Raw genomic sequence first — 14,417 nt, 5'->3', positions numbered from 1 at the left:
TAGATTAACAGTCTGGGTGCCTGGGTGAGTCCGTGTTTGCTGCTGAAAGCGGCAGCCTCCCCGCTGCTTGTCCGGGTGTAATCTACCGTTATCCTGCCGTGGAGGTCAGTCAGGTCGCGGCGTGCGACAGAGACAGTCTCTCCGAGGAATTTAAAGTGAATCCCACATGCCGTTTGTTTGGTGTGGCACAACTGACAATCAAAGGTAAGGTGCTTGGACGTGTGGTTACTTTTTATTAGGTGATTTTATCCGCACGTAGCACGATCAAACTAGCTGATCACGATCACTTGTTGAGCTGTGTTGCAGGGATGTAATTGTAGAAGGAGAAAATGTTAGCGGTAATATCTGTGTAAACAGTTTAAAAATGGTTCTGAAATGCATTTTTCATGAATTCCTATAAAAAACGATTTGATATTTTTGCCCATAGATAGATAGATAGATAGATAGACAGACAGACAGACAGACAGACAGACAGACAGATAGATAGATAGATAGATAGATAGATAGATAGATAGATAGATAGATAGGTTGGTGAAACTGAAACAAAAGCTATATTTGTTGCATCTGTATTCACTTTGCTAAATGTGGTAATAAACCTCTTAGTAATTTATTTCCAGAGCAGGGATAATGCCAGGCCAGATTAACTATTTAAGTTGAGACATAAAATCTGCACTATCCAGTTAGCTGCACGCTATCAATGGATGGGAATCTAGTATTTTTAGTTTAGAGCAGTAGTTCTCAAGCACTTCACACTGTGGACCACTAATACGACAAGCAATAAAGTGTGCAAATTACTTAACACGGCTGACATTAAAGGGAAACGGTTATGCAAATTGGGATAGATCCATGGGTTGCTAGCAGTACCCACTGACTGTGACTTAATAATCGGGGGATTTTGGAAACGGCTCGTTTTCTTTGTGTCTGCAAACAGCTTCTATTATTTCTAGGAGCTGTAGGGAGCCACATGGAAGTACAAAAACCTGCTAAATGGAATTTTGCATAACAGGCCTCCTTTAGGAAGTAAACCAATAAGATCTGTGGGTGAAAACAGTGTTTTTTTTCTTCTCTTTTTTATAAGTGTTGAAAGTGTTTACTTAGCAAAGCCGTGTAAAATAAAAGTAAATACAGGTTGCAACACGACCTAAAAATAGCTAAACCTTAATGTATAATAATTAATATAAGAAAGTGGTTTAGAATCAGTCACTTTTGTAGAATTAACCAACAAAATACTGAAAGAGGAGAAGCACAGAGTTCAGTTTCTGAATTACAGACTGGAACTGAGCTTTGTAAACCTGTTAAAGCACAAAGTTAGCCTTGCTCTGCTTTCATGTTGAATAAATTATATTTATGTTTTCTTAATCTGTGCTGTCCAGACATGGAGGGCTATGAAGAGCAGCTCCAGAGCGACGCCCAGTTTCTGTGCTCTAGCCAGAGGATGGACACTGAACTGGTTGACAGTCTGGTGCTGCAACTCAACAGGATCTACCCCCAGATACTCAGTGACAAGGAAGCCTGCAAGGTCACTATATTTATTGTTAAGCACAAGTAAACATTCAGAAGTCTTTGCACTTAAATTACAAAATCCAACTGTTTTAGGTTTTGCACGATTCATCTGGTTTTAGGCAAATACATTTGTAAAAAACACTGACGCTGTTAATGTGCTGTGGTGGCCAACAAGTGATTCAAATCTTACAAATGACAAATATTGATATAATGCTCAGGTATTTCAAAGCCTCCGTTGTGTTGTACACTTTCAAGGTACAATAGCAGGCTTTTAAAAGTAAAAAGCCCGTAGCATCACAGATCTTCCACCATACAATGAGCATTAGGTACTTTTCTGCACTTTTTGCTAGTAATTTCTCTAATCCATTGTTCAAATCATCTGCACCTACCTGTGGCCAACACTTGGGTCCTTCCTTATAAATGCCATTATGACAGAAAAGCTCAATCTTTGTCAGTTTAGAAAACCTTTAATGGTAAGATAAAAAAGGCTTTTTCCTGGTACGCCAGTCGAGCAACAACTAGCTCCTGGATAGCTTCTAAAGTTAGTTACAGAGATTTGGTGACCATGAAGAGGCATTCAGAAATCTTACTTCCATAATACATTGACATAGAAGTAGCAGACATATTTATTTTTGCCTCAAAAGAAATGCATTATTAACAGTGCGGGAGTTCTGCCACCTCAAAGAGGTCACAGATATTTCCTCTGATTGTCTGTCTCTCTGCAGTTCAGAAGCCTGAGAGTCCCCACAACGGAGCGGCTACGTGAGCTGCTGCAGCACCTGCGTGAGAAAGGAGACGATGCATGCTACGAGTTCTACAGAGCACTCCACATCCAAGCGGAGGACGTTTACTTCAGTCTGCCCACTAGAATTAGGCAAAGAGGTAAAGCGCTGAGCTTGAGTGAGAATCCTTCTCAAAGTTGTGGCTTTATCAAATCAGACACTGCGTTTTTTATAAACTGGAGCAGACATGTTGCAGCAGAATGTGGCTGTGACATCAGTTTCCTGACAAAGCCAAATGTCCTGTGCGTCACAGCGATGTGTTCAGACACATCATCTTGTGACTTTTAAAGGCTGACTGTTTGAAAAGAAATGCTTCTGTGCTGTAGTAAGGTCCATGTTTATTTCTGTAGGCGGATCGTGTTTAAGATACACACCAGAGTCAGAGAGCTGTCGCCTTCAGCTTGAAGTTTCTAGCTGAAGCGTGGCTGGTGCCGTTTAACCTTTATGATCCTTTGTTTCAGAGATGACTGAGTCAAGAAGTGCAATCAATGTGGCTGTCATCCCAGAGCGATGTGTGCTTAACGACAGAGGTGAATCCAGTTACAAGCTTTATGCTAATTGCAGGAGGTGTTTTATACAGAATCATGCAACAGAACCTTGAACTTTTTTACATTTGTTACATTACAACCACAAACTAGAATATACTGCACACAGCTAAATGGCAGGCAGTTTTTTTTTACCTAACCTGTTGCAAAACAATGTCCCAGTCTTTGAAGATTTCATAGGAAACTTTTCATTCACCTGCCAGTTTACCAAGACATGGCTGCCCACTTAGTCTGGCAAGCTGGACATGGAAAGCATTACTCAAAAATGCAGCCAAGAAGCCGGTAACTCTGGAGGAACTGCAGAGGTTGGGGAATTGGCACTTATTATTATTATTCTAAAGTTTATTTGATAGGGACAGACACACATCAACATAGACAAACTGAATAAAACAGTTTGCATCATGGTGCAATAGCAACAGCTAATTCGCAGCACTTGTCCCTAGTTGGGCTTTAAAAAAGTAACTCTAAAAATTGAAGCGATAATCATTTAATCATTTAAAATAGCACAACATAATGTATCCATTATTAGTCATGCACTTCAAAATCTGACCTTTATCGAAATCTGGCAGGATAAAGACATTGTTGCAGAAACCATTCAGACTCTTTCCAGTCTGACCTATTTTACAAAAAAACAAGTTAACTTTCATTCTCGTTATCTGAAAAGCTAGTAGACATACCTGAAAGGACCTGCAGTCATACCTGTAGTGAACACCACGTCTTAGATTTGTTTTTTGAAAAACGGTAATTCATGTATGCTGCTTTCTTTCACTTTATAAATTTGCACTACTTGACCTGTCACACAAAATCTCAAATGCATCAAAGTTTGTCCTTGTAACTTTACAAAATGAGTAGTTCTGGGATGTAAATACTCTTACAAAGGTTTGCATCCTGGCGATTAATAATAAATGAACCAATACTGAATTTTATTCCTGTTATTCACTGAGATTAACTCAATCCAGAAGTACAGGAGCTCCAAAAATAGACAGGCACAGCACAGACTCCTGGTAGACTTAAAAACAAGACATTACTGTTAATTAGCCAAGAAAATACTTTAAATCTGTCTTTGGACTCCTGCTGTGGGAATAAAACTCGACTACTTGCCTGATGGCATGTTTTGTTAAAGTAATGTCCTTACAGTTTGTGTTGGTGTGGATTCTGCTTCACTTCATTGATGCACACTTAAGCTCTGTGAGCTCCTGAACCCTTTAACCCCTGAAGTATTAGAATGTGGGGCCCACTGCACTATTCTGCCCCACCATTCATCATCCTATTACATCCAGGGCTCTGGTTTTGTGGGTGAGTTAAGTTCATGTTTAAAGGGGGCTTCCTCTGCCCTGCATTGTCTCAGTCATCATAAACAGTTCAAATGTGGCTCTGAAAACAATGATGGTGCACTCCCACCTCGTGATATCTTTTTTTTACCCTTGTAATTGAAATATTTTTTTGTAAAAGCTGAGTAATTTTTTCTTTCTTTCCTTTGTGAAGGATCAATTTTCTTTCTGAGCTGTTTTAGCATTGCGGTTGGCATTGCATTTTTCTATTATTACGGAGGTGAGTCATGCAACATGAAAACTTATTTCCACTCACTTTATGTATATGTCTGTAACCCTTTTCTCCTTTCTTTCTGCTAACAGAGGGTCAGAGAGTCAGATGCACGGAAGCATTCCTTCACTGCTCTGCGGTGAGACTTAGTAAAGATGCCAAGGACGTGTTCGTTTCCTATGTGGAGGTCGGGAAATAACAAGACTGAAATATTTCAGAAGAACAAGCTGTGCTACTTTGCTCTACTGTGCCAAATCAGTTTTACATCTCCCTCTGTAGAGAACTCTTGCGTCGTTTCTGCATGTATTTGTATTTATTTATTTTTTTTAAATGCCTTGGTCTTATCACAGGCATCTTTGTTCTGCTCATTGTCTATGTCCAGTGATATGGTGCTGCTATTGTCCTAGTGTGGAAAACTTTTTCAGGGAGAAACCCAGTAATTTACTTGAGACGTAACAATAAGCCAATATTACCTTTGACTTGATCAGATATCAGCGTGATAAGTACCTGAGAAAAAGAAGCCTGTTTATTAAAACCATCAAGTCTACGAACTTTCACAATTTCCTGGATCGCATCAACCAACAGCATGTACCTTGATCATTTTTATATTTTATTTTACTAAAAGGTTGGGGACATGTCATTCAAAACTACTACTAGCCTGCAGCACATCTATAGTTTATTTGTTATTGTCCCAGGATCAGAACAGATTCAGCACGTCAGACGCCAAAGAAAATCAGAAAGATATTGGCCAGGAAATGCATGATCGCTGCATCTCTAGATCTTACAAAATACTTTTAGATTTCTTTGTGCGCACCTATAAAATCCCATTCTTTAGGTTAAACATAGCATAACCATATCAACATACAGCTGCACATCTTCAAAACTGTTTTCGGTTCTTCTCATTCAATAGTGCCAAACTCCAGTGCTTGTGAAAGGCTCTGCAACTTCAAGATTTTTCCTTCCAGATGTTATTTTCCAGTCTTAAAAGTGGAAGACACCCATCAACCTCATTGGGCAGGAGTTTGACACCCATGCTGTAATTTGTTTCATTTAGACTCAGACTACCAGATTGTTTGGTTGATTGTCCGTTTTCTTGAATGCACAATATCTGGCCTGTTAATAGTAGTGCCTTTTAATGACGTTGGAACATGCTTAAAATTAGGAAATAAAATAAAAAGAAGCAAAAACCATTGATTTTTATTTATTTATTTATCAGCAATTACATAACTGTTTCTGTACTGAGCCTAATACAAGTGTGGTATTTTAGGAGGCTACGGTTATGTATGTTTCCACTAGAGGGCGCTCCTTTTTCATTCATAACCTTTTGTGAGACAATGTTCTAGTCTTCCATATTGATGACAATAAAAATCAGCAAACAGCTCTCATGAATTAATAATAACAAAGTGGATGAGTAAAGTTAAGTTAATGTAAGGTAGCATTAAATACATTCACTTGCAAGCACAAGAGAGTTCTGTGTGCATGACACAAGCATATAAAGCTGGATTTAAACATTTATAAATAAATTCTGCAGAAATATTGCTACATCAGGGGTGTGGAAGGCTATTTATCTGCAAGCAGTGTTGATGTGTTGCTTAAAATAAATAGTTAATTCAGTTCAGTTCCTGTATTGTCCACAGAGGGGGAAATTTGGTCTATAGCCACAAATTTCAAACATACAAACAAACTTCTAAGCACCACAAATCTGGAACAAACTTCCATAAAACTGCAAAACAGCTGAAACACTGAGCTCCTTTAAATCAAGCTCTAAAAACCCACCTGTTTAGAGCTTATTTTGAAACCTAATCATGAAACATTAATCAATAATCTGATGGGCAAAATGCACATCAGATTAAAATGACTGTGTGTTCTACGATTTTGTATTTTTGTGTTTTTATGATGTAAAGCACTTTGAAATACCTTGTTGCTGAAAGGTGCTATACAAATAAAATTTGATTGATTGATTGATTGCCTGTTGCCTTGCAGCAAGAAGGTTCTGGGTTCGATTCCCGGCCCCGGTCTTTCTGCATGGAGTTTGCATGTTCTCCCTGTGCATGCGTGGGTTTTCTCTGGGTACTCCGGTTTCCTCCCACAGTCCAAAAACATGACCGTCAGGTTAATTAGCCTCTCCAAATTGTCCCTAGGTGTGAGTGTGTGTGTGCATGGTTGTGTGTCTCTGTGTTGCCCTGCGACAGACTGGCGACCTGTCCAGGGTGTACCCTGCCTCTCGCCCAGAACGTTAGCTGGAGATAGGCACCAGCAACCCTCCTGACCCCACTAAGGGACAAGGGAGTAAAGAAAATGGATGATTGATTGATTGATTGATTGAAAATGGCATAAAAATGGAATAGTAGAGACAGAGGGCTGCCTCTAAATTTTTCAGCTTCTCTTCAAATCAACAGATAGATGCTGACACTTGGACGTAGTTTAGTGTTTGAAGAGAAAAATGACACCATAAATAAATTGAAATTGTTTTTGGAAATATTAAGACCCCCACTAGGAAACCAGTCAATTTAAACAGGTGTTATTTGGTCTGATAAGACGTGTGGTCAAATAAACTACCAGACCTTTAGAAGAAGTATACTTTTTGGGCCAAATAATGTCTTAAAGTGTAACATGTAATCAAATATTCAACAATGTTTGTATCTGTTTATAAAGTGTCCACCTTGTGCTCCATAAAGAAAATCAACAACACATAATCATTGCACTCAACAGCTGAAAGATTCCAATCCAAAAATACTTTATCGATCCCAAAGGGAAATTAAATAACATGAAAGTCATTTGATTAACGAGCTATGTACAAGAAAAACTGTGCATAACTATTATTCAGATAATGATGTAGAAAATATGCAAAATTGATTATTCCTCTCTGTTTCAGTCACCGCAGTGCATAAAATGGACTCTGACTTGGTCACTTATTGTGCTGTTGGTGACATAGATGAAACAACCTAATTAGAGCCTCCACTTTAACAAGCAGTTCTGCTGGGGTCTGATTCGTGTTGACTGTGACTCACCAGCTGCTGCCAGCCCAGAGAACCACACACACACAGTCCATCTTTGATCACAGCAGATGGATTCTGGGTAAAGCCAAATATTTGTTTCGACTGAATATTTTGGCCAAATGACTGTTGGACAACAACATATTGATGAAGGTGAGTCTAAACTTTGATGCATATCAGACACACTCTGCACAGATGTCTTTATTTTATTGATCGTACTTCTGGATCTGAGCCATAAGCTCAATTAAAATTGAAATCTGTTCAGTTTTTGGGGTTTGAGAGGGTTCATCGGCTCTGCGTGGGTCACTGCAGGACAGGTGGGGAGACAGACAGAGCACAGTCACATGTGCCTTACTGTTGTTGTGTTCACTTTTCTGTTTGTCCACCAGCAACAAATATGTTGTTGATGCACCAGCCCACCTTTGCCACCATGGTCGTTTCTGTTTGGTTCGCTGTTCTCTCGCTGTGCTTGCAGCAGGGCAGGACAATGATTTTCTGGTAAACGACCAGAGGCTGAATTTTGTTTTGGTTTGTTGGTGGAAACTTCCACAGCAGTCTGGAGGGATCGGTATGTATTTAGGTCAGGTAGACTGGTGGAAGTTAGTTCAGAGGAGCAGAAGACCAAAAATATGCTGACAGTTTGGGTGTAATGACCATACAGGCTTAACGTGACAATAATGTGATCAAACAAACATACTTATGTGTTCTTGGTCAGCTGCTGTGGTTTGGTTGATGGACTCCCAGGGCAGTGATAAAGATGTTGACAACCACGATGATAAAAACCAGGCCAGTGGCCAGGTTCTCCATTAAGTTGAGCCTCCAGTGTTTTTGCTCATCGTCGAGGTTCCATCGTACTGCAGACAAAGTCAGGACACAGAAACACTCACAAGCTACTTATTCAGGGAGTAAAGCCAAGTCATTAGGAGAATTTACTGTAAGTCATTAATAAATGTATGCTTCTGTTTTAGCACTCTACGGACTTTCTTTCTTTAAATGACAACAAAATGATTAATGATTAAAGTTTTACTTACATCTGAGAAAAATAACATCGTCTCTGAGCTAAAACAAAAATAATATGTCTAACTTGACTTTTATGTAAGTTATATATCACTTCTTGTTTCAGTTTTTGCTGCTTATCTCACCTGAAGGACCTCGCAAATGTATTTGCGAGGTCCTTCAGGTGTACAAATGTATTTGTAACATTGAAATTTGTCAAAATGTTACAAAATGTAACGTCATTTTGTAATATTGCATAGCATTTATGCATGGCATTCAGCTCTATGATTAGCAACATTTGCTATCAGAATTGTGTTATCCTCAGCAAATATATGTGCTGGATATGTTCTATGAATTTGTACATCATAAGAAACAGTCAAAAAAGAACACCTTCTTTTAACTGTCAGGTGATATGCAAAACAATCTGCAATTTATCAGGTCTGCAATAGGCTTTAAAGACAGATGGACAACGAAACATGACAAAGTTTATTATGCATTTAGCAATACGATTTTAAAAACTTGCTCTAAGTGCAGAAGGTGTGATAGAAAAGCTAAATACAGGTTATGATTCAACAGCTTGCAGAACCACTTTTACCAGTAAGAACTTGAATTGTCTCCAGCAGGATCTTATCTGTGTCTTACATCGGCAGGGAGGAATTCTGGCCCCCTCGTCTTCAGAAAGTTACTTTAGTTCAGTAGAGAAATTGGTTTGTGCACAGTTTTAGTCATTTTAATTTGGACACACTGATTCTATTGTTTTACAGACATAGTTTGATTCAACTTCATCAGTCTGACTGACGCCCTCACATTTGATTCTAGTGGCACTAAGATGAGTTGAGGATTGGCTCAATGAGAACAAAGTGCTTAAGGAAAAAGGCCACTATTACTGTGCTTAGGAGTGAGATGTGCTTTCAGAGCCTTGCAGCAGAATCCAAACTCTTTAAACTTTTCTATTTTGTCATGTCACAACAACTTTATTGCATGATATTAATAATATTAAATCATCAAACTCAGTTGCTGAATCCACCTCTCTGTGTTTGGGTCCACACCATAACAACCACAAATTATGACAGCAGTCAGTTCTGATCATCTAGGGATAGATTTTTTTTTTATCCATTCTTCTTTGCAACATGGTAGATGGTTTCTCACTTGGGTAATGACCCTCCTTACATTTAATATCTATGCACAAATTCAAGTATGTAACAAACATTTTGTGAAAGATTCAGGAGCCTTTGCAAAACATTGTTTTTGTCACTAAAGTTAGCAGGTGACTCTTTTGGTCAAAGAAAATTCCTCCAGAATTGTTCTGGGTTGATAAGATGAAAACGTGTAAACCTTAAATATGGTATTTTATGAGGAGGAAAAAAACACAATTCTTTAAAAAAAAAAGGGAATGATACGTCACATTTTGGTATACAAGTTTCAAGTGCTAGTATGGACCAAATAACTTGTGATGTACCCTACCAGATAAAATCTAGCTCTTGATGAAGGCTGCATTACACCTTAAGTGACTGTAAATGTGATGTTCGCAATGCAGCTATTGAGATACTCTTTGTACATGTAGCAGAGGCAGAACCGTGGAACCAATTATGTCAATCGTGCAAATAAAACAAGATTCACTTTTATGATGCACAGGCAGAACAATGCAGAGGAAGAACAGAAACCGGCTATGGGAAGCTTGCATTTCCTATCTCACAAATATTCTTTCATGGTTGTTTTTGAGGACCTTGAATGAGCCTGTAAAACTTAAACTATGTTACAATGACGTAGCAGCATTGTTATCTTTCTCCTCACAGGGAAAGATAACAGGCTTGTGAGTAATGCTGAAATTAATGAGAAATGAATCTGCCCATAGATAAAGACGGAGTGAGCATGCATTTGTAATATGTTACTGACCGTCAAAGGTCAAGCGGTGCACAAACCCTGCTTGACTGTGTTCTGTCTGATGCAACTGGGAGGAGGCAGACAGGGGCTGTGGGAGCGGTATGTAGGCCACTCAGATCATGCACCGCTGGCTCTATTAGTCTGGCTTTACACATGGGTAAAAGAGGGGAAGGATGGAAAGGGAAGGCATGCCAGGGTTCAGAATAGTTAAGGTAAAGGAAAAAGAAAAGAAATAAAAAAAGATCTGAATGGGCAAAGCATAAGGATCAAAGCATCAAAAAACATCTGATAATTCTCATGTGCCAACATTTTTCCCCATTTAGACTTCAGTTTTACGATATAGATCAACAGTTTCTGTCACTCTAAATATTGAGCAAATTCTAAACCTAAAAATAAAGTATAGTGTCTGAGGTTCGCAGAAATTCAATAAAAGAGTCAACTGCATCTGCCCTACTACTATTTTTAGGTCATCACAGACTCAGAGGGAGGAAGATAAAGTAGTTTTTCTTATATGGAAAATGACAGCATGCCTCCCTTTATGAGCTCATTCTGGTGGAGCTGAGGTGATTCAGTGTGACCTCACGAAAGTTCATCAACCTGCAGTTTGATTTGGTGGAGCCTGTCAAGTCTAACCTGTAATCCAATGACTTTTCTTTATTTTATCTAGCCTATAAATGCCAACTATTGAGTTGTGGTTGTTAAAAGCAAACAATGCCAAAATACCTCAATGAATGTCTCTTACAGGTGCATATCAACTGTGTTAAGTAAGTAAAATTGCAAAGGCAATTTATCTTAGTAATTCAGAAGTATATATATATATATACATCAATATTTCGACGCATATTGATGAATATGAGTCGTCGCTAATGAAAATTCCTAAGATTCCTTCTCAGAAAATTAGGTTGTGGCAAAAGATGAAAAAATTACTCTTTTTCATTAGACTTTACAAAATGATGGAAAACTGGCTTAACACTTGTACAGTTTGTCATTCACACCCTTCACAAGGAGGGTAAGCCACAAAGGTCAAGTCTAATGAAGGTGACCAATCACAGATTGATTTATCCAAGCATATTAAAAGTATGTTAGGTTGAAGGAAGAAGTGCAATTAAGGAATCAACACTGACATCTGGGATAATAGCCACCTCGAAACGATTGTGAAGCAATGCCCATTAGCATTTAGAGGAGATTTCAAAGCAGGCAACTCCAGATGAAGTCAGTTCTTCAAGAAGAGCCATAGAACATGGGTGGTCGCTGACTACATGCCCTTGGTGTTGGTTGTTTAAAAGCAAATTACGGATATGTATTTTTGATGTGCATCATAGCATTAAGTGAACTAAAATGAGGAACTTTTAGAGCACTTCTTGCTTTTCTCTAGAAAATAGCCTTTTGCAGATGCTGATTTGATTTCATAGCAGGAGTGGTTCATGTCCTGGTAAAACGGTAAAGTACTGATCCCAGCTGTGCTCCTCCGCACTGAAATTTCCCCCAAACTCTCAAATGGTCTTTGCTTCACAATCCTTTCAAGGATTGGCACTTTTATTAAATTATATGCGATGTCCTAACTCTTGCAGCAAATGAAAACCTAAATTTTCTCCTTCACTATCATCAAAATTAACAGTAATAAATACCTGAAATATCTGATTGTGGTTAATTAATCTATATAATAAATGTTTTCTATGCAGATGATAGTGTATGCTATGTTTTCTTATGGTAAATTCTGTTGATTTCAGCTCATTTCCACACAATTATTGACACATTTTAACACATATCCCAAAAGGAACAGAAGCGACCTCGCTCCTTTGACTCCCACATTTGCTGACAGACTAAAAACCTTGTGAACCCTGACCTGGTTACCATGGTCACGACAAAAGACTGGTTGCTAATGGGTTATTTGTCAGTCACTGTGGACTTGATGTTGATGCGGGGCAAAAACCAGTAAAATAATAGGCATTGATTTTGCTGAGGTGTACAATAAAGACCATATAAAGCGGAGGAATGTAGAAAAAACAAAAACACCTCCGAAAAGCTCAGGCTTTATCTGTTTTCTTACCTGTGAAGATTAATAGGATCCCAACCGTGACTTGCAGACAAAGAGATATGGTGATTAGGGTGACGACGGGGGTGTAAAAGGTACTTTTTGCCCCTGCTCCATCACGGCTTTCAGCTGGGAGGCGTTGGCCATCAGTAGAGCCAAATCCAGCATGCTCTCAGCTGCACTCTTCTTATTGGCATAGTGGTTCATGTTCAGGAGGGGTGGTCCACCGGGCTGAGCATCAGGACGGGTGACCTAATAATGAAACCAAAGCAGAAATGACTTGGATATGACGAATCTGAAAAGAATGCGTGGAAATGAACGGAAAAGCAAACTTTGATGTTTTGCTCAATCAACAGAGGAAAACTGCGCGGCGATGGGACAAGCAGTAATGCTGCGCTTCCTGGGCATGGACGTCAGGGGATCTTGTTGCTGTTCTGAACTAATTGGAAAAACAAGCAGCCATTATTGAAGAGTGACTCTTAAAAACAGAGCCATTAGTGTAGCAAGAAGGGTAAATCTTGTTCACAAGCAGTTTAAGCATCCGAGGATTTAAAAAAATCAGTTCTACTTCAACATTTCTCCATTTCTCTATCTTATTTTCTTTCTTTCTTTCTTTCTTTCTTTCTTTCTTTCTTTCTTTCTTTCTTTCTTTCTTTCTTTCTTTCTTTCTTTCTTTCTTTCTTTCTTTCTTTCTTTCTTTCTTTCTTTCTTTCTTTCTTTCTTTCTCTTTCTTTCTTTCTTTCTTTCGATCTCTATTTTTTTCCTGTTTCTGTTACCCTGAGTTGAACTATTCTGTTCCGTAATCTGTTGACTTTACAAATCAAAGCAATGATGACTGACTGTCCTGTGCCTCTAATTAAGATGGTAGCGTGAAGACACATACTGACCTTTCAGTCATAAACCACTCTAACTGAATATAATTACAGAGTTAAGAGTCTGGACTGAATAAAACATGGAACTATATTTTAAGGAAAATACATAATTTTAAATATTTTAGTTGTACTTAATACAAAGGAGAAAAATTGTGGTATTAAACAAAACTTTTTATGCCATAATAAATATATACAGTGCCACAATAACCACTTCACAATTTGTCCCATATTAACCACAAACGTAATTGTGAGCATTTTGTGTGACTCTCCAACAGAAATTGGTGCAAAATTGTTGAGTGACAGGAAAACAATACTTGCATGTTGAAACACCTTTAATAAATAAAATCAGAGATCATCTATCTCAGCTGACTAGTTTATAATACCTCAAGCTTTGCTATGAATATCTCAAAGAGCACTGATCAGGCCACCCCCTGAAAATGGCAAGAGCAGAGAGTTGATTGGAAGATGGATGGAGTTGAATGTAGGACAAAGGTGGGCGAAAACCCTGGGGTTCACCTTCCAGCAGGACAACCACCCTGAACATACAAACAGAGATATAGAGTCAAAGTCCAGATCTGAATCCAATTAAGAATCTGAGGCAGGACTAAAAGATTCCTGAAGATCTAATCTGATTTAGTTTGACCTATTTTGAAAAAAACAGAATGGGTGAGAGGCTTACGCAGAAAGACTTGCAGCTGTAAATACAGCAAAATGCCACACTTTTTCCAAATACCTGTTCTTAAAAAACCCCCAAAGCAAACATGTATCATCTTCCCTCCACTTCATGATAACTCACTATTTTATTTAGCTGTATCATATTAAATATAATAATAAATATAAATAATAAATATATATAAATATATAATATATATATAAATATAATATTCTGATATTTGCGGTTTCTGTGTGACAAATGATGTGAAAAGGTTTATGGGGTATGAATACTTCTGCTAGGCCCTCATCCTCTCTATGAATGATCAGCATGTATCCTGAGATATGTTAAGTTTCCACTGAATTGATTCTTGTGTGGGCAGTGATTATGTAACAGATGATTAGCTTGCCTTTTGTTGTGAGTCCACTCCATCCTAGTGGACTTTGCACTCCAAAGAAGAAAATGTACTGAGTCGGCAGGCCTGGATTAGCTTGTTTATTAGCTGAAAGCTCAAAAATTATCTTCCTTCTTAAAACAGTAAAAATGAAGCAGAGTTTCTTGAAAAATTTCCAGTAAGATCCTCTGTTTGCTGACATATAGCTGACCCCAA

At 38.4% G+C, this 14,417-nt stretch overlaps 2 protein-coding genes across 3 annotated transcripts; one reads left to right on the top strand and one right to left on the bottom strand.

Annotated features, from left to right (window-relative positions):
• Nucleotides 1-25: 25 nt before the first annotated feature.
• On the top strand, nucleotides 26-6,333 carry LOC103467570 (caspase recruitment domain-containing protein 19). Of its 2 annotated transcripts, none has more exons than XM_008414075.3 (6): nucleotides 26-204; nucleotides 1,374-1,519; nucleotides 2,229-2,385; nucleotides 2,747-2,815; nucleotides 4,316-4,381; nucleotides 4,465-6,333. In XM_008414075.3, exons 2-6 carry the CDS (start codon nucleotides 1,376-1,378, stop codon nucleotides 4,569-4,571), a joined length of 543 nt encoding a protein of 180 aa, XP_008412297.2. In that variant the 5' UTR covers nucleotides 26-204; nucleotides 1,374-1,375; the 3' UTR covers nucleotides 4,572-6,333. The 2 variants fall into 2 exon arrangements, with proteins under 2 accessions (XP_008412297.2, XP_008412298.2); XM_008414076.3 differs by having other exon boundaries at nucleotides 52-204; nucleotides 2,234-2,385.
• Nucleotides 5,563-13,924, bottom strand: LOC103467568 (ninjurin-1). The gene is given in 3 exon segments (XM_008414073.3): nucleotides 5,563-8,222; nucleotides 12,299-12,397; nucleotides 12,400-13,924. Coding segments are annotated over 3 exon segments (333 nt in total). The 5' UTR covers nucleotides 12,491-13,924; the 3' UTR covers nucleotides 5,563-8,079.
• Between the last annotated feature and the right edge of the window lie 493 nt (nucleotides 13,925-14,417).

Source organism: Poecilia reticulata, chromosome 7 (genome assembly GCF_904066995.2).
Source record: "Poecilia reticulata chromosome 7, P_reticulata-male-v2, whole genome shotgun sequence".
NCBI classification, from domain to species: Eukaryota; Metazoa; Chordata; class Actinopteri; order Cyprinodontiformes; family Poeciliidae; genus Poecilia; species Poecilia reticulata.
The sequence above is the reverse complement of the archived record's forward strand: the minus strand, read 5'-3'. Positions and strand labels throughout refer to the sequence as shown.